The 25,692-nt window shown below is 40.7% G+C and overlaps 1 protein-coding gene across 3 annotated transcripts; it reads right to left on the reverse strand.

The window, feature by feature from the left end:
* Window positions 1–1,744: 1,744 nt before the first annotated feature.
* Window positions 1,745–19,842, reverse strand: LOC308286217 (serine/threonine-protein kinase OSR1-like). Of its 3 annotated transcripts, none has more exons than XM_080727179.1 (17): window positions 19,645–19,842; window positions 17,658–17,770; window positions 16,515–16,623; window positions 15,554–15,695; window positions 14,344–14,399; window positions 14,101–14,210; window positions 13,372–13,473; window positions 12,476–12,609; window positions 12,271–12,319; window positions 11,446–11,511; window positions 11,236–11,358; window positions 9,766–9,801; window positions 8,835–8,987; window positions 6,328–6,433; window positions 6,117–6,185; window positions 4,744–4,808; window positions 1,745–4,363 (listed from the first exon to the last, which is right to left on the reverse strand). In XM_080727179.1, exons 1-17 carry the CDS (start codon window positions 19,712–19,714, stop codon window positions 4,289–4,291), a joined length of 1,578 nt encoding a protein of 525 aa, XP_080583305.1. In that variant the 5' UTR covers window positions 19,715–19,842; the 3' UTR covers window positions 1,745–4,288. The 3 variants fall into 3 exon arrangements, with proteins under 3 accessions (XP_080583305.1, XP_080583307.1, XP_080583306.1); XM_080727181.1 differs by having other exon boundaries at window positions 19,652–19,775; XM_080727180.1 differs by lacking the exon at window positions 9,766–9,801.
* Between the last annotated feature and the right edge of the window lie 5,850 nt (window positions 19,843–25,692).

Below are 25,692 nucleotides of genomic sequence, written 5' to 3' on the forward strand. Positions count from 1 at the left end.
GCACAGATGTAGCCCAGGACATGCTCTAATGGTTTAGCTAGGGCGCCCGAGTCGGCGACCTTCGGGGTCGCCACAGCGGCCAAATCAAGTTGGGCTCCCATCGACACTATACTACAGGAAGAAAATACCCAGAAAGAAATCTGCTTTAAGTAGGATGTGAGGGGTCTGTCTAACTAGGGGTTTGTTAGCCATAAATTATAACTTCCAGTAGAGGGTGCTAATATGCGGAGGTTACGTCTCTCCTGGAGTTATAACGCAGAGTAAAATAGCTCTCGCTGGTTGAGCCTCCATGTCCCTAATCGCCTCAAAACATGTTTAAATCATGAAGTTGCTCACCTCATCGTCGAAACAGCTTTATATCTACCGATGAGCCCACTCGTTGGCATGTGTTAGTCCATATGTTTCTAATAAATTAATGTTTACTAAAACTTCTTTGAGTCTCATCGCTTTCCTTGTTTTTGAACTGCTTGGGTAAAATGGCCGAACATATCACGCGAGATGAGTAAAAGCCTGGCTACGCGAGGCTACATATCACGTGACGTTGATCGCCGTTGCGATTTGCTCATACTAGGACATGACGTTTTTGTATGCGGAAGTATTCCAACGTTCTGTAGTTTGAAGCGCTCTGTATGCGGAAACATTCCGACGAGGAAACGCGAGTCTCAGAGAAGTTTTAGTAAACATTAATTTATTAGAAACATATGGACTAACACATGCCAACGAGTGGGCTCATCGGTAGATATAAAGCTGTTTCGACGATGAGGTGAGCAACTTCATGATTTAAACATGTTTTGAGGCGATTAGGGACATGGAGGCTCAACCAGCGAGAGCTATTTTACTCTGCGTTATAACTCCAGGAGAGACGTAACCTCCGCATATTAGCACCCTCTACTGGAAGTTATAATTTATGGCTAGGGGTTTGTCATGATTCAGAATCCATTGCAAAAAAAATATTTGCACAAAAAACATTCCATGTGCTAAAAATGGCCCCCACAAAACTGTGAAAAGTGATGACTCATCACTAAACCATCGTTTTGTGGATCCGTTTTTAGCCCAAGGAAAGTTTTTTGTGCGAAACTGCTTGCAGTTAGACCCCTCACATCCTACTTAAAGCAGATTTTTTATGGGTATTTTCTTCCTGTAGTATGGGATCCCAACTTGATTTGGCCACTGTGGCGACTTCGGTCGCACTAGCTAAATCATTAGAGCATGCCCTGGGCTACATCTGTGCGCTTTTAGACTGATTCTCACGAAATGACCATTTTATCCCCCTAAGGCCCTAACTATGTCCGGGGGCACCCCTCTTTGGCTTAATTTAATAAAAAGCTTTTTGTGATGGATGCGATCAACGGCTCTTGACGTGTCAATAAAAGACATAAGTACAGATGAATTGCCCTCTATATTTGTTTACAATTTCCTTCAGTGCATAAATGCATAGGTCAGTGCCACGCTTGGGTTTAAAGCCAAACTGGTTATCTGACGAGTCAAATGTACTTAAATGTATATTTTGTCCAATAAAATCATTTCGTAGACCATCACACTCAGAGATTGTGTAGCGCACAATAGGCAATAAACTTTAAAAGTAAAGCAGACCTTGTACCAGTGAACTGTACTGACATGAAACTTGTACCTATTCCTATGCAAACTTCTAATAAATTCTTCAATCAATCAAATGTCAAATAAATGCTTCTATACAGGGCTTGACCTGCTGGTCCAGCCAAACAAACAATGATATTCAAACTCATTAAGTCCAACATGTGACTTTATTCATCTACTGAAAATCATTTTTGCTTTTCGTTTTGACAATTACCAACAACAAATTTAGATAGTTTTGCAAGGGAACTGTATGTTGTATGGATGGCAAGGTGTAGAATTCACCCAGAAATGTCCATAGGCAAAACATAGGCATTTGATGATTTTATCATTTTCTGATAAGCCACTCAAAACAAAAACTATCAAAAAGAAATAGAAAACAGAAAATCATGTTACCAATCAATAATAGCCTACTAATTGTGTTGCCCAGAATAATTATCATTCCAAGATTTCACACAGAGGCAGTGGCTTCCATGATTAGCCAACAATTAGAGGGGAAAAGAAAAAATAGAAAAAAAAAATAGAATGCAGATAATTTGTTTAACTACTGTATATTTCATCAATTATTTTACCACACAGCGAGAGAATTGTATACTTGTCATGTCACTTGTACCTTTTGTCTTGTTACTTTTTTTTAACATGTCTGTTTTTTTGTTCTTTTAATTCATGATCATCAGACATATCCTGGACACAATTCTGTGAGAACAACTGCATATCATGACATCAAAGCACCAAATGTGTGATTACAAGCCCCCTGTAACACTAAAATAAGCATATTAACATATCAAAAAGGTGCCAATTGAACATATAATTTGTGCAATATCTTTTAAATACACCATTTACAACGGTACCTGAACTATGAGCTATGAGCTCTGGCTCATGGTACAAAACAACCTTACAGCTAGTGGGAGTGACAAAAATGATTTGTTTGGTGAGTGTGTGAAGCATTAGAGACGGATATACGCAGTATCAACCAATTCACTTGCCTAATAATGAGAAGGAAACATTAGCGTCTGAGGACATCAAAGTTATATTTCACTTTGATATAACAATATTTCACTTTGATATAACAATTGCTCAGTTTTCACCACGCACAACCCTGAGGACATTCAGTACTGGTCAAATTCCAACATTAGCTGCAACGGAGCTCTGCTTTCAACCACCAGCGTATTGAATTGATGTGACCCTTGCTACTCTTAATATTAACCACTTAAGCCCCATTTCATACTTCATTGTATGATGATGCTGTGAAAAAACAGCCCATTTTTAGATTTGCTATTGTCAACACTTGTGAAAGATTTCTCCTCACTTTTTTTGATTACTTGTGCCCAAAATAGAGATGCTACGTTGAAAGAGAACGAATGTACCGTCTAATTAGTTTTTGTAAAGTTAACGAAGATTGTTTTCATGGCGTCACCAACAATGATAATTGAGATTGGGGTGAAGGCGCTGTTATAAATAATCTGTCATTGTTTCACAGGAAAGGTGAACTTTTGGTCACAAGCAAAGCTAGGGTGGTCTACTGCCACAGCCAATTTCTGGGAGTGCACAGTTGGAATGAAAGAGCATTAGCTGTCATGCTAGTCATGCGAACCACAAGTCCCTAAAACAGCCAGCTATGGTGGATGACCATTCATGAATTCCTAAAGGGGAGTCTGCGAAAAGTGTAATGGTTTTACCTCAGTGAAATATCAGCAACAACCAGTGGTCACAGACAATGACGAGAAAGAAATGATATATTGCATAGTACGAGAAAATTAGCTTGGTCTCAATTCAGACGTTATCCTATCCTTGAATACCTCTGGAAGATCCATGCTGATATGGAGGCACTACACGCATGGGACAGAGCAATGTCTGCTATTTTGTGTGTACGTATAATAAGAGCCATAAATTCATATTAATCTGTGATATAACCACCACAAACTCTGATATCATGGTGGAAGATATTCATAGCACTGCATTATGAAGTGTGTGTATCAATTCATACTACACACTCCCAGGAAGTCACAGTAATGACTGTAATTGGAATGTACCACAATTGCGGGTTTTAATATTATGTTTACAATAGTGTGGGTAGGTTGTCTATGATTTATTTTGTTATCAGTGTTAGGACGGACTAATGCTTGCTTTGTGGGTATCCAAACGCAAAATACAGCCAATAAATCACCAAATGGACTCATTCTTAAATCTTAATCACACTCGTAAATATCCATCGCTTCACAAACTAAGGCTTGCTTTACACTTTACAAATTCATAGAATAGCGTAAAATGCCAAATAAAGGTGGCATGACACTCTTGTGAGTTCTGTGGCACGGCTAATAATAAAAAGGCAATCACTTCCAGTACTGGCAGGAGTTGGTTTGGATTGTGCTTATGTAATGAAGAAAAGAAAAGAAAAGAAAAAGGATAACAAAACAAGTAATTTAAAATATATGTAGTTGATTGCGTCCGTCCTCCCGTGTTATAGGCGCACTGTAAACTTTTCACGTGTGATTCCTGTGTCAAACTGGGCCCCTTTTTCCAGACGTGGTCCACATGCACCCTGCAGTAAGATTCCCACTCCTGCCGGGTTGACCTCTCCACCTCTCCCCCTCTCTCCCCTTCTCTTTGGCAGTAGTGGTTTCTAGGAATTGAGTACAATGCAGCTGTGCAATACCATTTTTGTTGCTGTCCTTTGTTGTTGGCTCTACTTAAGTTAACTGATGCTGAGCTGGGCGAATCCCAAGAGTTTGACATCATCTGGAATTTCAGACTCGTCCATGCCTGATGCCTGGAAGGAGAAAGGAACAGACTTCAGTAGTACAAAAGCACCATTACATTTTTGACAACAAATAAATAAATCTAAGTACTAAATGTTGAATATATGATTGCTGTTGGGCAGAAACCTTGTAATCTGTATATTTGATCTTTTTATCATAAATGGGCGGTTATTTTATCATTTTATAACAGTGTCGCTTAAAAGTAGCTAAAGAGAGTAGCCAATCTACGTTGTGAGCTTGTAGATTGGGTATTTTTGCTACCAAAATGCCCAAAATAGGGACAACAGGTTGAAATATTTAACCAATTTGCTGATAATTAAAGGTTTTGGACATGGAAGAAACGGTTATATACAAGCGAGGATAAAGGACTCAGTGTGACTCATATACTGACCAGTTTGAAGGTCACATTTCTGTTGTTCAGAGGATCATCAACAATCTTTTGCAAATTGGCAGCAACTGAAAGAAGAGAGCGGGGAAGAGATGACAATAGCTGAAATGTCATCTTATAACAAAAAACATTGATTCTAAACATTAAAGTCCAACTTGCAGGTTGTTCATTTTGCTCAGTAAACAATGTTGATTAGTGAAGACAATTAAGCCTGTTAGAGCAGTGTAAACAGATGTCAGATATCTTTATGGCATGCTCTCCTACAGTGCAACATCATGGATATTTACATAAAATTCAAGGCTCTTATTTCACCCTGCTGTAGTTGACAAGATCTTACAAATCACCTTTTATGACATATACCCGAAAAAAGGGTGTGTCCAATCAACCCTTTAAATCTAGATGAAAATCTAAATGAAATTCTGAGCGTCATATAAAATAAATCATAATAATCAATTAGATCCAAAACTATTTACCATATAAACCCCTCAAAAAAGTTTGAAAACGTAAGTTTGGTGGATTATTTCTCCCCTTCAATAATACCAATTGGTATTGGATCGTGCAATTGTTGAATGAGCAACACAGATTAGCTCCCCAAACAATTTGATAAAATACTCAAAAGTGCTTCTGTTGGCAATTGAGCGACCAGCCAGAACTCCTGCTACTTCATGGGATATTGTCACTTAATGGGGGCTAGTAGGCCTACAGTAAATAGTAATAAATAAATAATAAAACACTGGCTTATTGTGTCAAAATACATTAGCCATTTGTACGCATGCCCCCCACACACTCAAATAAAAATTGGTAAAATTGCTTAAACCAGGGGTGCCCAAAAGGTAGATCATGATCTGCCAGTAGATCACCAAGGGTGTGCAGGTAGACCACATGACATGCCTCTAAAAATATATAATTAAAATATAAAAATAATATGTCAATATGACATCAAGTAGGGCCTGTCAGCTCCCTTCATGGCTTCTAAAGTAGGCAAACCTCCAATGCAATGCTTTGTTCAAGAACCTACCACTTCCATACAGAATGGGATGAAGACATTTCCCCCAGTATTTCCCATTTATTTCCCCATTACAGTAAGTGTGTTTGTCTAAAATGTAACGCCAGTGCTGCTATTCCAAAGCCCCCATCAGGCCCTCAGCTAAAACATTTTGGATGTGTAGATCATGTTGAGCTAGTCATTTTAAAAGTAGATCTCACGTCAAAAAAGTGTCGGCACCCCTGGCTTAAACGATAGAGCAATAAATGAATCTTTTCTTTGCTCTAACGAAACCTTGTTGTAAAAAAAGTTGTCCTTTAAGAGGAAAAGTGAATTAACATTTTCCAGTGGTGGTGGTGTTTGACCTGATGAATACAGAGCATTAACTTACCAACAACTAAGTCTTTCCCATCGACCAGACCAGCTGAGACCAACTCCTGAGACACCCCATCAGCTGAGTCTGAAAGCAAGACACGAGACAGAGAAAGACAGAGATGTAGAAATGGACAGGACAGAGAGAAAGACAGAAAGAAAAGGGTGAGATGAATAAAAGGGTGACATGGACAGTAGAAGACAGAAGAGGGAACATGAGTGTTACTTACCTCTGCCGGACATAAACTCAAATCTGATGTCATTGAGTTCCTTCTTCAGATTCCTCAGCCTCAGGACCAGGCTGATGGGAACATTGGCGCCTGACGCTGCCGGGTCCTGTAGCAGGGCACAAAGATAAAGTGTTTGGAATATAACGTTCACAGTTGAAAGACACGTACAATATATAATGTACTTGTAATATTTGAACAATCTGCTGCCGACCGGGAGACACGGGCAACTTGTCGGCAAGAGGCGCTTGCCGTCGGTAGGGCTGTCGGAACCCGTCGATCGAAAACCGAACCTGCTCAGTCTTTTGCAATCGGTCGGTAGGATTGAGGCGACTTGATACTCCTGTAGAGTGGATATTAGTTTGCTGCAACTGCAGAAACAAAGCCTAAATAAGCCAGAGACATATTCTCGTGTCACATTTTAACTAAATACCATATTCTCAATCTCAACTCTCAATTCCTATACCAATCGAGTCCAAAGGAAAATAGTAATAGCGCTGCTGTTCTGTTTTGAGGAAGCTGCGGCTGCGGTTGCCAGTGAAACAAGCGACCAGGTCTATGAAAACAAGCCCAACAGTTTCACCACTTGAGCTCTATTACATTAGCTATTTTCTAGAAGAATGTTGAAAGCAAGGCCAAATAAGCAACTACACTTCATAAACAAGCCCCAAAAAAAAGCAACTCTCGACTAGAGACTTTACAGGAAAATTAGACCAAAGTCGCTTATAATGAGCAAAACTGGCAACACCCCAGTTCAGAGCTGCAGGCTCATGTGCGTTTTGTCTGAACGCAATCTTCCGTCGCCCGACTTTTAAATGACAAATTTGCCACTAAAATGTCACCGACTGCCAGGAGTTGGAAAGAGTTTCTTGTTGGCTGTTTGGTGTGGAGATACCTTTAGTGAGACAAACTGTACAGGCATGGATTTGGATTTTATTTTTTGTAGTAGTAGTAGTTCAGGCATCATTGCAACTACCTCTCTCTATCAGCAGGGGGAGATGACGTACATAAAACGTAAGGATTGTTGCTTTAAAAACATGAGTACCGTCCTGGACCTGAAAACCTGTTCTAACAGGAACAAGATATTTGCTTCTTGCAGGGAGGAAGGCACAGGGAACTGGAGAAGGAATTCAGACGGAAGAACAAGCAGACCAAACTCAAGAAACTCTACTGCCAGTTCACCCAGTTCTCCACTGGCAATGCAAGGGAGGTGTCGGACTAATGCTACAAGGTCACAACATGTCACAATGAGCTCGTACATGTGCAATTTCTGGTGGGAGACACCAGCTTGCAATTAAGTATAAATCAGACATAACCAATTCAATCTTATACAAGGTTGATCGGAGCGCCCAGAAATGTATACTTTTCCCCCTGCTGTTTTTGCTCTACAAAAACATCTTTGCTGAAAATAGCCGATCTACAAGCCTACAACAGAACGAACACTTGATGATCTGCTATTTTCACCAAATGTTCTCCCCAGAATAGTGATGCTAGGGTGTGTGTGGTTAAACATCTCCAAAACCAAGCAGCTGTGTTGCGTGAGAAAGCGAACATCACTAATATTCATGTTAATATAGTGCACATGGCAACTGAGAGGAGACAATCGACACACCCGGATAAACCATTTGAACCCACAACCTCCACCAATTATATTTATACATTTTTAATATACGTAAGGTAGTCACAACTGGGTGTCATTTGTACGATAAATTTGCACAAACTGTTGTTTGTGTCAGGAGTACAGTACATCCACACAGAACCTGATTTATTACACAGTGATACATCGACACAATTTTTGTTCGGAATGAGACGTTTCTTTCCACTGTGAATAAAAGGCATAAACCTTCATGAATGAGGCATCACCTACATGAACAGTGCTTTTTGTATTGTTTGTTCGTCACACCCCCGCGTGTAAAGACTGGCAAAGACATTTTTTACTTCCTGATTGTGAATCATCTACTGCAGGGGTTTTCAAAGTGGGTGACGGGGCACCCTGGGGTGCCGCGACGGCAGTCCAGGGGTGCCGCGAGATGATTTGATAATATTTGGAATTTATTTAGACACTTGAAAAAATATTTAGTATCATTTTAAACTTGAAATACACAGTCATTTTCAGTCAGTTCTAACCAACATGGCTATTATCTCAACGTTTTCCTCACAACATAATCACTAAAATCTCGTCACTGTCGGGCTGAAACCTCTGTCTCACAAAACTAGTGAAAATAGCCGATCTACAAGCACACGATGCGAGGCGTTGTGTGCTTGTAGATCTGCTATTTTCACTAGTTTGATGAATACAAAACGAACAGCTTTGGACATGCAAGGTTTTCCACCCGACAACGACGATATGCTATGAATATAAGGTGCTGGGAGTGAAAATTATAATGTAGGGGTGCCTCGGATTAAAAAGAATATTCATGGGGTGCCCTGAGACAAAAAGGTTTGGGAACCCCTGATCTACTGAGAGTTAGAAGATACAAACTAATGTGTATTAGCAGCAGCAGTAGTACCTGTGCAGCGGGTCCATGTGAGGGACTCGCTGTCTGAGCAGGGGCCTGTGGTGGTAAGGCCTCTCCACCTGCCTGGCCAGCATTCGCAGGGCTCTCCTGGGCTGGAACAGATGGCTGAAGAAGACCTGTGGTGCCAACTGTGGGCGGGAAGAGCTGAAGGGTACAAATCACGCGCACGCACACACACACACATTGAGTTGGCATTTTCAGCGTCACGTAAAGGAAATGAAAGAATTCAATTAACCCATTCAGAACGGGTAGTAGTATATTGTGTATCATTATTTTATGCTTTAACTATTGAAAAATAGCAGATATACAAGCTCACAGCGCGGCACTGAGTGCCGCGCTGCGAGCTTGTAGATCTGCTATTTTTGAAAAACCGTGAAAATTAGAATTTTGACCCGATTCTATAAGTGTCTTTTGAATCCTTCTAAGGTTTTTTTTAAAAAACCCTATGTTTCTATGTCAGCAATCTGGCCAGCCATCGTCAAAGAAAAGGTCCTTTTCACTAAACTGAGTTGGTCTGTTCTTGAGAGACTACGATGTCAGTGGTGCTCAACCCTTTTCATGTGAAGGACCCCCAAAATGATATTTATTTGGCCACGGACCCCCATCTAAAAATATTTAGTTCCAGGGACCCCCCAGAAGCAAAATTTGAGTTACAAACGTTCGCTTTGAAAACACATAAAGACACATATTTTCACGACTTTTTCAAAAATAGCAGATCTACAAGCTCGCAGCGCGGCACTCGGTGCCGCGCTGTGAGCTTGTATATCTGCTATTTTTCACTGGTTAAAGCATTCAATAATTCTAGGCCTAAATGTGTTAAAAAAAAAGATTAGGGACATCAGATTGTCATGCAAGATCTTTGATTCAAGGCATTATGGGCAAATCAAGTTTGTCAGGTCATGTCCACTACATATGGGCTCACCTCCATATTCTGTGATCCGTCCTTCACCCTGGGTGACTGCAGGATGGACATGACAGATTATCAGGATTAAAAACATGCAATTCTCCTTCAATCCACCCATCGATGGAATGCTATGTATTGTATTGTACGATTGTCTGAGTTTAACCACTTGAACCCTCTATACTTAGTTGACTGGGGTCAACTCTGTGCTTGGTCTGCTCCTTTTTTTCTCTACGCCAAATATCTTAACCAAATGTAGCAGATCTACAAGCTCACGAGTACAAGAATAGGGATGCTAGGGTTCAAGTGGTTAAACCCACAAGGGCTTTGACCATAGCGATCAAATGAAATCACAGCAAAGATAACCAGAGAATAAAAACCCATGAAGACATTCAGACATGAATTAAAGGAATTAAGCATTAGGATACAAAAACATAGTACATATTTTAGAACAGTCATGCGTAATTGGTAGAGATCATAGAAACAGCTTCTGTGAAAGAAATCAAGAACCATGCGAGCCAGACCGATACATCAGTCTGGCCAATATATAATATTGCTGGCAATGGTATGTGCAATTATGTAGCCGATCTGTCCCTATATACAAGTAATTGTAATTATGCCCTATTCAAATACATTTATTTTTTTAAATAGCTGATTTACAAGTTCAGAACTGGTTGCATTGTGAGCTTAGAGATCAGCCATTCCTGAAAATCTAAAACACTTGACAATTTGTGTAATGACATGCCCAAAATACGGAATCCAGCTTGACAGTGGTGAATAAAATATATGTTTTTCAAATTAGAAATGCTGCACTTTTTGCCAAAATGTCAGACAAAATCTCAGTAGCTGGTGGGCTAGGCCAATCCAAAATCGGGATCGGACCAAAATCTGGAATCAGTCAGGCTCTAATTTCTACCCTCAAAGTCCGCTTTATAAAACCAGGGACTCAAGTTCATTTTCATCTCTGTGTTTCCAAAATGTTTTTCACAGCCCTACTTCACATAGGGCTGGGTGTTATGTGAGAGAAAGGTGACGTCTGCCTAGGGATGGGATGATTAGCGATATTATTGTTAATCATGATAAAAAACACTCACGATAATCGTATCGTGGCGAATTCATTTATCATGAAATCGTCCTCTGTCATGGACTGGGATTAATTCGCCTTTTATTTGCCAAGCTGCATATCCAGTACCATTTAAACATCTATTGGTAAAACGTACGTATGATATACGTTCTTGATACAGTCTTAATTTATTTCACTCTCCACCAAATAAAATCTCTTTGCCAAAAGAATAGCCGATCTACAAGCTTACAACGCATCGCAAAATGCGACGCGTTGTGGGCTTGTAGATCTGCTATTTTTTGGCAAATGTTCCGCCCTGGGATAATGGATTTTGATTATCGCGAGAATATCGTAAACCGTGTTTTCTTTGGTCACAATAATCGTGATATGACATTTTCAAATGGTCACATCCCTACGCCTGCCCTCACCCGCAGAGCGGCCACCGCGGCCTTCCCTTCCTCACTCTCCTCGTCCAGCTCATCATCGCTCCACTCCCATTCTCCGTCCTCCGTCTTGTGGAGACGACCACTGGACCCGGGTACGCGACGCACCTGAACAACGAGTAACGTGATTTTGAGAGATTAAATCATACATTTTTTCTGGGGTACAATTATGTGTCTCAAAGGGGGGTGTCAAACCTTTTTCGCTCGATCCGACATCGTCGGTCCCCTGTGAAGAAGCGTCTCTTTCAAGTACTCATTGGTCTGTAACAGAAAGACAGAGGGTTACCTTAAAGCAGGGATACTCAAACTTCTGAACTTGTGGGCCACATTAAAACATTTTCAAGGGGCCACAGCCAGTTGATAAAATGACATTACTTGATAACTTCTCTCTTTTATGTGCTTTATTTCCACATAACGTAAGACAAGTGCAATGTGCATTATTTTAAGGCATGGAATTCCATTTATATTCTGTCAATTACACAATTTGCAATCAAAGTCATTTGCTACATTTTCTCTGTTTTTAATAATTCTGTGCAATTAATGTAGGCCTACATTTGTCTGCTATGTGTCGTTGTTGTCTATCTGTCTGCCTGCTATCAAATGGGCTGAGCACATCTCTCTTTCAATTGCTTCACAATGTTATTTATGACTTGGCCCACATTCAACACAAATGGCTTTTTACAGAAAATAAACTCGTGAAAATAGATAGTTACGGCAAAGGAAAGATAAATAAAATCAAACAATCTATTTAAAATAGATTACCCAGACTGTTTATCTACCAAATGGCTAATGATGCAGTTGTTAAGTAGAGCTACAGTACATCTTTCTGTCATTTGATTTGCATTAGGCCATTATATTATTATTATATTATGTGTGACTTCGAGGACATTAAGCTGCAGTTAAAATTGCACAGCGGGCCGGAGTTTGAGTATCACTGCTTTAAAGTATTCCTTCAAGATGCGTTTAAAATTTAAAAGAACATGCTTGCAAAATGTAGATTTTTGCCCGCGTATGGCTTACCTTGGCTTTCGTGAAGAATTTGTGTTTTAACAATTCAGCAGCAGTAGGCCTAGGAAACAACAACAACATGCAGAACTCTTTGTACAGATCAGACACTATGGAATTAGGTATTTTGGGAGACACAAATACATGATCCGTTTTTGATATATGAAGAACAAGGACATTCCAAAACCGGCACACTTCCCACCTCTGTTGAGTAACTGACCTTTTCTCTGGATCTTTTTGTAAACACAAGGAGAGCATCTTCCTGAAGGACTTGCCATATTTCTTCACCATCTCCTTGTCTGTGATGCCCGTCTCCAGGCAGGGCGGATCATTCTGCAGGGTCAGCATCAGCACCTGCCAACATGCATAAATCATCTGCATTAATCCACATGGTATGATTAATGATCAAACCCAGCCCCTGCCTTCTACCAATATGAACTAATGCCATTAGACCAACGCTATAGGGTACATAAGACCAACAGAGCCTATGCAGTTATTCTTGCCATCTAGTAAATTACTTTTGAATAAGATTTAGCTCTCTGTATTCATACTAACCCTCTTATGTCCATGTCCATATATAACACATGCTATGCACTGCAAAACTTAAACCCGATATTTTTTTGTGCTCAGCTGTGAGGTCATGTGATGTCTTGGATGTCTCTGTACGGTCTTATACATGTGATCTGATGCCACATGAGTCATGACACAGACATCTTTAATGGATTTAAATTAACGAATCAATGGAACAAACATCTCATTAGGAATCTCTCCACTGGAAATGATAGGAGGTACATCACAAAGTACTCCAACGTAATTAAGCTCTCACTATAACAAAATCACAACAGCAAGCGAAGTAAATCAATTTTCCAGTGTTTTGCTGGTGATAAGTGTTCTATTCCCTGTAAAGAAAGAAAGTAGAACTTTTCTGTCCCCCTATAACTTTGAATGGCGTCCCCAATCTCACACTGAGATTTACATCTCTTTTTCATGTGAGCCCTGGCCGAGAAAGTAAACAAAACAGTTCAAATTATTTCCTCTGGACCCATTTGTAGCCGTTTCAGACTGGCATTACATACTGTAGATGCTCTACTATTGGGCAGAGAAGTAGAATCGCACCTTCATGGGTGGGTATTTGTGATACGGCGCAGCTCCAGTGGCGAGTTCAATGGCTGTTATACCGAAACTCCAGATGTCAGCTTTGAAGTCGTAACCCCGCACCTGCAGATTAATTAGCCATTAAGACCTGGAACATGAATCTGTGTCACATTAGATTTGAACCACTTTAACCATTATTTTATGCTTTAACTATAAATAAATAGCAGATATACAAGCTTGCAAGCTTGTATATCTGCTATTTTTGAAAAATCTGCTATCTTTTAAAAATCGTAAAAATCTTCAAAAGGTCTTTGAATATTTTAAACCCGATTCTATAAGTGTCTTCTAAATCCTTCTAAGGTTTTTGAAAAACACATATTTCTATGTCAGTGGTTCTCAATCTTTTTCATGTCAAGGACCCCTAGAATTATATGTAATCCCCCCCATCTCTAATTATTATCTATCAGGGACCCCACAGAAGACAAATGTTCGATACAAGATACATTCAACGATTTTCATGATTTTCTTTTTTTTTTTTTGCAGATCTACAAGTTCGCAGCGCGGCACTCTGTGAGCTGTGAGCTTGTATATCTGCTATTTTTTTATAGTTAGAGCATAAAACAATGGTTAAAGTGGTTAAAATGTTCCAGCTCTCAATGGGTAAATTGAGGGTCAGGTAATGGTCAGGAAATGATATGTTTGACAATGGAAGCAAAAGGCATGTGAGGAACCAGTCTACAGACGACCCACCTGCTCCATGACCTCTGGGGCCATCCAACAAGGCGTACCAACAAACGTCTTCCGCACTTTGTTTCTGGTCATGTCTCCTCCAGCTGCTAAGAAGGCACTCACACCAAAGTCTGGGCACAGTGTGTGTCAGAGAGAGAAAGCGTGTGTGTGAATGAGGAAGTATTGAGACACAGAAAGACCTTTTGCGACTTTATGTGAATCACATTTTGAGATGATGGCAAGTAAAAAATTAAAACACTGTACCAGCTATTTGCACTGAGCCGTCATCACCAAGTAGAATATTTCCAGCCTTCAGATCCCTGTACATGAAGAGGTACATCAATGACTTACGATCAAGTCTATATATTTTTTTAGAAATAAAGATAGCCTGATGAAGGAGACCGAAACGTGGTTTATTCCCACTGTCTGCATTTGAAGACTGTGTGCGGGAGGTTTTTTTCATTTACACTTAAAAAGAATTTCAATCTTTTAAAGTGAAAAAACGATTTTCCAAACAAATTCAACAAATGTTTTCTGAAAAAGCGCTCAACTTCAAAATGTATTTTTGTACGTTAGGGTCCAGGAGAGACACCAAATTTCTCTCTTAGGCCCAGAGCTGAAAAAGATTGGCAACTCCTGATCAACTGGATCTCAATCCACCCCTGCAGTGTTTACATAAATTTGGCCAAATCTGCCCCAAGGAATTTAGTGGATTATCTCCTTTACCAGAACACACGGGTCAGTGAGTGCATGAATGAACTGATCTGTTCAGCAAATATCCTTATATCCTAGCCTCCAAGCCCAGCCCTTTTCAGTTGCTTGTTAAGATGCAACCAAGTTAGCAAATCGGCAGCTAAGCTACCGCTACAATTGTGCAAAGGCAAGGACCACACACATCAAATGGCATTGATGCACTAAGTAATGTGTCAGAAAACAAACTGTTTCTTCAATTGGGTTTATCTATTTGGGAGAAATCAAAATATAATTCTCACAATGCTGTAAATCATTACAAATACATTTCTCACGTTTAGGGTTAGATATTCTCACGAAAACAGAGCCATTGCAGTATGACTGCACAAAACCATGTGTTTGTCGAGAAATGAGGAGTCATTTCCAACAATTACACTTGACAGCTGCACTCACAGGATATACAGTATAGAGGCCTTTATTCACTACCGTGTCTCAGTGTTGGTTCACTGTGTTCCTGGGAAGGATGGTTATGTAAAACAAACCTCCTAAATAATGCATTTCCAGTGGTTTAAATATTGAAGAACCTTGGCCGACGTGAAAGCCAGAGGACTAGTACACAATAGAACGGAAATGAATGACTAGTAGTACTAATCCAGTTGAGAAATTGGAAACTAGTAAGCAATGTGTCGTACGGGGCGAGGTTGAATTAAAAACATGACACACATCCAGGGAGGGAGACCAGTCAGTGTGTGCACGGCAGACGTTCCAGGGACCAGGACCTCACCTGTGAATCTGCCCATTTTTATGCAGGTATTCCAGAGCCTCCAATACTTCTCTGAGGATGGTGGCGATGCAACCCTCATCCAAAACGCCGTTCTTGTGTTCACCACGAGAGATGGTATGCTTGATGATGTCCAACACAGAGCCTGAGATACAGGGTGGGGAAGATTTATATCATCTGACTGCGCGCACTGTGATTTCTTTACCAGAACCGATGAGAGAGAGCATGATAAATGAACAGATTCTCAATGTCGCTAAATGCTTACGCCTGAGTCATTCAAAAAGGGGGAAAAAATAGCAGCTCTACAAGCTCACAACGCTTTGTGATGCGACACGTTGTGAGCTTGTAGATCGTCTATTTCTGCTGTGTGACACCATCATACGACAACAGTATAAATCAGGCTTAATTGGTTAAAAGACATTTTGAACATGGAAGTACAACTGCGTAAACAAAGGTTTAGAACAAAGAGGCAACATTTAAGACATAACGAATGTCAACATTTAGTCCAGAAATGTGGTGTTTTAATTTTTCAACTCATTATCACCCACATCTAATCATGTACTGTGCATGATAGCGCTCAAACGCACTCAAGAGTGCGATCACATGAAGTCTCCTTATGGAGAAAATTAATGTGCAACACGACTTCTCTAGGTAGATGCAGTACCTACCGCATACCAGAAAAGAGCAGGGTAACAAAGTAAAAGTAACATACTGGGTGAGAAAGTGTACATATTCTAAATAATTCATAAAACTCTGAAAATCAGACACTGAATGAGGGAAAGTGTGTATTGGGAGAAACTCATACACTCTGTCCAAGTGTTCACTCGCAGCTCGTTAAGATATGAAAGATTGGAGATATGCCTGCAGAAAGTCAAGTCAAAGTCATGTTCAAGATAAGAGTTAGCAGAGGGCAAGTCACGTCAAAAAAGGTTTCTCTGACAGCACAGCACAGTACAGTACTCACCACCACTGAGCAGCCTCATCACCAACCACAGTTCATCCTTCACCACAAAGGAGGTGTAATAAGAGACAATGTTTCGATGGTGACACTGGCTCATAGCTTGGATCTCTTTCTGCAGGGACAAGAACCGTCCAGAGGAAAGAATGATACAAACACAAAATGAAGACGTATAGACTAGCTGGTTGACTGAAAGAATGTCTATTGAGAGGTATAGACTAGCTGTTTTACTGAAAGGATGTCTATAATATAGTCAATGTCAACTCCTACTATAATATCAGTTCACTATAGCATAGAAGACTATTCTTCCTGTGTTGCTTTAGACTGCTTAACCTATTTCAGCAGTGAGCAGGGAATCAAGCCCCGGAGACCCAAAGAGTGACTAAGGTATTGTCACCACAAGGCTACTAGGCCAAGACATCCTTAATTAAAACTCTGCCATCAAAATACCCCTTTGTACCCCTTCTCTGCCATGCCCGTAGAACCCGTAAATGTAATAAAAATTAATTAAAACATTTTTTTTTATCGAAGCGCAACTAAAATAGGCCGGAACTAATGCTCCGTGATCGGTTTCTACACGGACACATTATTGAGCGGACAACTTTAACATTGGAGTCCCTGAACCGGAAGCGGAAGTCCGTCCTCTATTTTGGCCCGTTAACTTTCTGTCTACACTCCGCGGCTTACAGATGGAGAACTTATTGATCAATTGAAAAAGTTTCAACGGATTCGAGAAGCTGATGGAATACGCGAACACACGATGCATAGCAGTGTCCGATCACGCACGATGGGAACTGGACGAGCGCCCACGTTAACAGTAAGGAGAAGCCGGCAGTGAAAGACAGAGAAATTAACGGGCTTTACGGCCGTAAACTACGAATGAGTTAAGATCATGGGGCTAGAAGAATCAACAATCTAGGCTGTAGATGCTGACTTTTGTGCGCGCCACTGGGTGCAGAACCCAAATCAAGCGCGACCCCCCACTTGTTGATATGACCAAGTGGACTAACTGATTTAGAGATTGCTGCTACAGAGGTGAGAGACCCCTCCCCTCCAAACACATTTCTCTGTTGTGCTTGTGCAGACTATCGATTCACTATTTTCCAAATAAGCAGGAGCAACAGACATCGGCTGCCAGAGTCATTTTACCAGAAGCTCATCCATGCTGGTCTGACACTTTTCCAGGTTGATACGCTTGATGGCCACCTTCTCCTTTCTGGGCTCACAGTAGGCTGCCTGGACTACAGCTGTGGCACCACTCCCTGGGGAACATCAAGTGGGGACAACATTAGGACACACTTAGTGACAGTTCAAGGGGGAGCTTTAAAATGGTAAAGGGTGCATTTATATAGCGCTAGAGAAGCTCCGATTGCGATACCGATATTCCTGTTTACAGCGTCGAATCCATAAATTCTTCTATTTATTGTGTTACTGTAGCAGCAGCATTTATATATTTAATGATTCTTACAAAACATTGACATTGTATATTAAGTATAAACATTAGGAGATTGCAGGCTGAGGTCCTTTAGTATCCAATTCAACTTGTAGGAGTTGAAGGCTTGAAGCTGAAGTTACATTCAGTCCCACAGATAAATATTGTGAAAATAGCTGATCTAGCTTGTAGATAGGCAAAGCCGATACCGATCAAAGTTGATAGAGGCATTATCGGCCGATCGCGATCACTCACCGATCAATCGGCACATCTCTATATAGCGCCTTTATCCAATTTGCTTTACAGTGTCCATTACGTTCACCCATTCAAACACACATTCATATACCAATGGCGAAGGAAACCATGCGAGGAGATACTAACTCTGGGGGGACCTGGGATTGAACTGGGAGCCTCCCTGTTCACAAGCTCTACCTTCCGGAGCCACTGCCTCCACATATTATTGTCAGTGCTACTAAGTGGTGTGTTTTTGAGGGTGACTTTTTTTGAGGGCATACTATAATTTATGATCCACTTCTATTCGTGTGGCCAGGGCATATGCCAGTGCATAATGCCTATCAAATACGCTACTTTGAAAGGTTCACGATGGCAGACGCTATTCATATTTTTATTTCCGACAGCAGACGCCATATACGTGCGTTACAGGTAGAACACAGCACTGGTGCTACTGAATCTGTGATGGATCCCATGGATGTGATCAGGTGTCATAGGCCTTGTGCAGAATAGAAGACTGCAGACAAATCCAGTTTGTTCCTTAAATACGATCTTCAGGACTGACTATCCACACTGTTATTAGCAAGTGATCAGACTGAATTTGTGTAGTTTAGACATTGTGCATTTGGTTGCTGTGGTAACGACACAACAACACTATCAGTACACTGTCATATGATGAAGTATCAGACTTGAGTGTACAAGTGTCCTGACAGACAGTCTCACATTTGGATTTCCAACCACTTAGAAATGAGGTTAAAATCTAATTAGAAGGAAAAACACATCAATTTAATGTATTAGATAAATCTTAAATCTGATTACAATCTCAATAGGTTTTGACTTGAACTCTGCCAGTCTCAACCTAAACGGTCTAAGCCAAGTTCCCTGAAGCTCCTGAACATAGCCATGGACTTGCACACAACACACCATGAGTGTGTCACTGACAATGTACACAAAATACAATAAATCTGACAGCCAGAACATGTCCATCAACAAGATGTCCACGTTGGCCCTGCCCTGTGTGTGTCACGTTAATTTAATAACTCACAAGTAATGAGGACGAAACTAAAATGTTTGAGTCAATAAGCCATAACCTGACGTCCAGCAAATGAACACCACCCATGTCAACATTTCACCCTTCAGCCACTATGCCCTGTGTGAGCTAACTTGCGTTAGCTAGCTAAATAGCAGTCTAGATTTACAATTTACAAGCTAGCTGATTCTAATAGGGACTTTCCCAGCTCGCCACGAAGAGCGCTACTGACTGAGCACTAGGAATGCTTCTGCATGGTCACCCACGAAGTACAACCGGCCTGCTGATAGCTGATAGCCAATAGACACGTAGCAGGCGGCTAGCCTTACTTGCTTGTCCGCAGCTATCAGCCGCTAGGCTGGCTGATATGCTGGGTGGGGAAGCTGGTTAGCCAGCTGCTAGCCTCCTAGCCACCAATGCTAACGCTAGCTTAGCATCCTCACCTATCACCTCATGGAGAACATAATCATCCTTGTCGATTGACCAGGCCTGGGCGTTCTGGTCCTCTGCCATCCTGTTAGCTGTTCGTTCGCCGTAAACAGCGTGGTTGAACTGGGATATGTTGTCTTGAAGGGAGGAGAGTGTTGTGGTGATCACTCCATTCAGCACAGAGGAGGAGAAGGATGCTGGCTGCTCTGCTCGCTGCTGCTCCGCTGGGCTGACAGTTCCTGGCTGCTGATGTCAACACAGCAGCGACAGGCGCCTCGTGCATTACGTCACTAAAGGCCCGCCCCATTCCCACTGGGCCAGATAACAGATAAAATCTCTTTCTCCAGATATTTTTCCATTCAAAGCGGATGGTAGATACAGATTAAAAAAAATAAAAAAAATATTCCACAGATAAAATAAATATCTGTGGCAGATATTTTTTTAATCTGTATCTACCATCCACTTTGAATAGAAACATATCTGGAGAAAGAGATTTTTGAAGCGGTGAAAACCGCTTCCAATGAATGGCTTTGTGTGTATCACGCCCATATATGGTCATTTCAGTCCAGAATGAACAGGCTTTTTCAAAAACAGAATGTCTGTTTAATTACCATATATGGTGATGTCAGTCAGTCCAGAATGAACAGGGTTTTTCAAAAACACAAAGTATGTTACCTTATGTCCATATATGGTCACTCCAGGCCAGAATGAACAGGTTTTTCCTGTCCCACAGAATGTCCGTTTAATTACCATATATGGTGATCTCAGTCCAGAATGAACAGGGTTTTTCAAAAACACAAAGTATGTTACCTTATGTCCATATATGGTCACTCCAGGCCAGAATGAACAGGTTTTTCCTGTCCCGTACGTGTAAAATATCAGTCCAGAATGAATAGGCTTTTTCAAAAAGCAAAATGTGTGTGGCCTCCTGGTTAGATGAATGGATACTTTGAGGATTGGTCAAGCTTCACATGATAATTTGGCCTTCAGGGTTTATCTGTCTTGTACATGCAGTATCTATTGCAGATTATCAAAACAGATGAAAAATACATTCAGAATAGAGGTTTTATCTGTCCACCGCTTCACTTCGAACCGAGGTTTGATTTTTTTTATCTGTTATCTGGCCCAGTGGGAATGGGCCTTAATTATTATTATTATTATTTCAAAACATTTAAAAACAAGAATCGACACACAGTCAATTTAACATCTGGTGTATTGGTGTGTTGAAGTTAGTGTTGGTGTTCTTTCTCATGTATATTTCATAATATTCTAACTTACTGTAGGCTATATGTCTAGGGATGGCCAAATGGAGATTCTTTCTTAACCGATAACCGTCAGGCCTTATCAGTTAATTAACCGTTAACCGTTAAGGAAATGTGTTTAAAAATGCGCTATTTTAGCGATTTAAAAAAGGAAAATAGGCCTACACACGTTTTTCCCCATAATAAAGTGCTATATTTACACATTAAAAACCATAACACTGGGAGAAACAAGAATACAAATGTTTTCTAAAAGAAATGTGTTTTTGCAAAGAAACGGATTGAAATGATAAGTCTGTAATGTGACGCGCTGGTCGCCAGGCACGTGCGCACATACAGCAAAAGGGGCTTGAGCCCTTAACTTTTATCCGTATGAAAAGGCCCTTTTAGAAATGTCAGCCCATGCCTCTCTAAAATTCTGTGCACTCCCTGGACCCTGGCTATTGCCTAACAAAACCAGCATGAGACGCATGTAGCCGCATGTAGCAATAACTTCCAATCGTATGACTTTTGGAATCGTTGAATCGGCTAAACGTGATGTCCATTTCATTCATTTACTTCTCTCACGCCCGTGTTTTGTGTGTGCTGACGACTTTAGCGTTCCTCACGTCATCAATGTAACATTAGAAAGTTGTGTTTTAAGCTCTTCTTAAACAGGATTCAATGTGACGACGCGGGTCTGTTTTGTAAAATCCAATCGACGAGGGAGCATGTTTCCTGATGAACAAGTCAGCGTGTACAGCCAAATCAAGCACGCAGCGGCAGACTCGCAGTTGTATAAATGCATGGATGTTACACAGATATTGGTGTCCAGAAATGTGTGACCACAGGGCCTGACCATAGAGTTCTAGGGCCTGACCTGTGAAGTGTGAAGGAATGGTGCTCCCTGCTGGACAAAATATTTCATTACAGCAGTCTAGGATTCCATAGCCTGGATGAGCGGGAAAGTCCCCTGCTATTGGCCCTAATGCAGTACCCCCCATCCCATCGTTTGGAGGGCCGCTTCCAATCATGAAACTAGCTCGGTTACCATGTGACATTGGACAGCCAATCGGCAAATAGGTCGCCTAGGTCGCATGAATGTCTCGCCAGAAAATGATCTCTTTAATGATCTGGTTTACACCAGATAAAAAAACATTCCCCAAAAAAAGCTACGTTTTTCATGAATACATACTAATAATACTAATGCAATGATTTGTGTAGGTATTTTCATTAATAAAAAAAAGAAAAATCTAAGAAATGAAATGAATTAGAAAACAAATGTATAAGAAGAAGTAGTGAAAATAGCCAATCTGCAAGCTCACAACGCGTCCCTTCGCGCCGCGTTGTGAGCTTGTAGATCTGCTGTTTTCACTAGTTTCGGTCCCTGGCAAACGCATAGAGTTATATATAAAAAGGCAAACGGCTAATTTCTCTTTTGGGTTTCGGTCTCGACCTAAAAAGTGTGGAACCACTCACGTAACGTTTCTTCCCCCCGCCCCCCCTTATTTTTTATGAACCAAAGAAGCCGCCATGTTTGGTGTGGCAATAATAATTATGTACCGCAATCATAGAGTTATTATAGACCACAAGCACCGTTTTATAATACATCCATGTAGCGTTACGTTACTGCTCCTGATATAGCAAAGGAACTAAGGATGTCCACGCGAACCCCGTGTAGTAATTAATTCAACGCAACTGAGGTTTATAGACAACATTGTATTATAGACCTATTTTTTTCAACGACCTGAAGATGTTATGGGGTTTCAATAGAGGGCGCTATTACCCTTTGTTTACTAAGATGGAACTACAAGTTAGAATGGGACTACTATCCCCAGAAAACTGTAACAAACTCCCAGGTCTGTTGCAACTCTTCGTTCTTTTAAATCACAGCTGCCCTTTATTGTTTTTTTATTAGGTTATTCTTCTGTTATATTTTGTATTACTTATTCTGTTTTTATTAAATCTAAAGTCCTTTTATTATGTGTTTCCTTTGCTTAATGTTTTATGTAAAGCACAATGAATTGTTGAAATATGCTTTACCTTGCTCTACAGGCCAATAGCCATTTAAATAAATGCCAGTTGTATTGGCATATCCCCACTGAATAACAATTATTGTAATTTAGACTAGTAGAAATACTCCAACCAAATGCATGTTTTAAATTTGTCTATTATTATTATTGCCAAAGTGGTTTTATCCCTGGTAATTGTGTTTTTTAACACCTGTGTGGGCCTTTTTCCACATGCAGACAACAATAAATGAAATAAAGGAAACCATGTCACTGGAACAGTGCCCTGAGAATGGAGGTTTTGTTGAAACTAGTACAACTATGGCTGGCATCAATGGCATGAGAGGACTTGTCATAGCTTGTTGTGAAAAACAGACAGCAAGCAAAGTGAAGTGAAGACATTTTTTTACAGCTGAGGTGTTACATCTGCAATCTAGTGCTGCAACTCACAATCTACTGACAAGTACATTTATTCAAGTACTGCACTTAAGTACAATTTTGAGGTATTTTTTTACTTTAGCCTACTGGAGTATTTGCATTGTTGAATTGTTTGGCCTACACGCAAACCAGCAGAAAATGACTTTCCCTGAACTCAGTAAAATATGTCTTTTACATTCTTTTCACTTGGTTATTCTTTGTGCTGCTAATCATTGTCATTGACCTTCATCACATTTGCACACATCCATATTTACATAATACACAACCTTGTTTCCCTGTATATAGTTAACCATGCAGGTGCATTGAAAGGTGACAAGAGGTGCTCCGGTCCTCTCAGAATCTGGTGGGTGACTGGATTGTGGATTTGAATCTCGGGGAAAGTTTCAGCAGGAAACATGACTTCCACCCTCCCTGAAGTACAGCCATGATGACACCCTTGAACAAGGCCCTGAATCCGCTCAATGGTTCCATTTGAGCTGCACAGTATCGCACCGGGGTCTGGGGAGCTAAATGATGGATAGTTAATAACCAAATGGACCCTTAAGCCTCGATCAGAGTCGGTCCCACGGTGGAAGGCTATCCACCGCGGTGTAGTCTTTTTGAGTCATGAAACTACAACGTTACGTCATTCCTCGCGGTGAAGAGCTTTCCACCGCGAACCCCGACACATCTCTCTGTTTTTACTATCAGACAGATAGGCTCTTCACCCCGTTCACTGATTGGTCAATCTAGACTAGTCAGTCACGGTGAATAGGACTCCACCGTGGCGTACTATGATGGCCTTCACTTATTTTCTGACTTGAGGTGGAAAGCTTTCCACCTCAAATTTGCGGTGGATAGCTCTTCACCGCAGACTCTGATCGAGGCTTTACAGGTCTGTAACTGAGAGAACCAAATGGATCCTGCAGGTCTATTCGTACACTCCCAAAGTTAAACTGGGGATTTATGTGGATTGGGGTCCCTGTCATGACAAAGGTTTAGAATCACTTGTATATAGAAGATTGGTTGACCTTATGAATGTGAGTTAATTGTGTGAATGTGAAGCAAGGAAGTGCTGATACAGAGAGTGCAAGCTCTGCAAAATTCTTGGGAAAAGAAAGGGACGTAATTATCCTGTTCATCTACTACAGTATATATAGGCCTAATAAGAGTTGAGAAAAGGTTTCAAGAAAGTAACATACTTTGCTCTAATATTAAATCAATTCAATCTTGTGTTGTGAAACATTCATCAGTGCTGCCAAAAACAGAAGAAAGGAAAAACAGTCTCCATAATTTGTTTCAGTGTCTTCCCTGAACATGATGGATTTGGAAGCTGGTGGCTCTTCCCGGAAGCAGCCCCTGACGCCATTAAAGCCCACTGCTGACAGTGCGCTGGGGGTAAGCCAGGCCTGAAAGGGAACTGCTGAGAGCCACAACAGCACCCCTCAGCTAGTGACTCCCTTGCTATTGTCCTGCCAAGGCTGAGCTGAACATGAAAACGATAGCAAAAACTCCATCTCACCCATTCAGTATATAACCTACATTCTAAAATTGTACTGATTGGACTACTACAAACCAGAACTATTGAACAATTGGCATGCATAACAATGGTTGTAAAACTCTGTCTACCCTAATGGGTTTGCTTTACATGCAGCTACATTCTCAACTCTCCACCAGGCAACTGCATCTTCCTTCTATTTAGAATGGAGAGCCTGTTTCCAATTAGGGCAACACTGTTTTATTTAGCTTTGTATTATATTTGGTTGTACCTAAGAATTCATATTTAAACTCTGAGGATTTTACAATGTAGATTGGGGTCTCAGAGTCAGAGATAATAAAAAAAATCAAACCTCGGTTCGAAGTGAAGCGGTGAACTTTTATTCTATGTGTTCTAGAGTTATGAACTCTGTGATCTATACATTCTTTATATTCTGAATGAATTAATGATTTTATATGTTTGTCATGTGAAGCTTGACCAATCCTCAAAGTATCCAATCATCAGACCGGGACGGACACTACACACATACGGACGGACGGACGGACGGACAGACGTATACGGGACAGATAAAACCTGTTCATTCTGGACTGATATGACCATATATGAACATGGGACACACATTTTGTTTTTGAAAAACCCTATTAATTCTGGACTGATATTCTGGACGTACGGGACAGATAAAACCTATTAATTCTGGACTGGAATGACCATATATGGACATGAGGTGACAGACATTTTGTTTTTGATAAAACCTGTTCTTTCTGGACTGAAATGACCATATATGGGCGTGGGACACACAAAGCCACTCATTGGAAGCGGCTTTCACCGCTTCAAAAAATACAGTATCCTGTTTCAGACATGGGTCTGTGTCCTAATGCTTATCAAATTGGGGGTCTTTGA

The sequence above is a fragment of the Nannobrachium achirus genome (genome assembly GCF_963921795.1).
Source record: "Nannobrachium achirus genome assembly, chromosome: 5".
Lineage (NCBI taxonomy): Eukaryota > Metazoa > Chordata > Actinopteri > Myctophiformes > Myctophidae > Nannobrachium > Nannobrachium achirus.

What these genes read in the sequence shown, in the direction of transcription:
- LOC308286217 (XM_080727179.1), bottom strand. Translation starts at nt 19,714, where the DNA reads ATGGCAGAGGACCAGAACGCCCAGGCCTGGTCAATCGACAAGGATGAT. An exon ending in ACGGATCACAGAATATGGAG is followed by an intron (nt 8,988 to 9,765) that starts GTGAGCCCATAT and finishes TGTACCCTTCAG; the next exon opens with CTCTTCCCGCCCACAGTTGG. An exon ending in GAAATGTGACCTTCAAACTG is followed by an intron (nt 4,364 to 4,743) that starts GTCAGTATATGA and finishes TTCTCCTTCCAG; the next exon opens with GCATCAGGCATGGACGAGTC.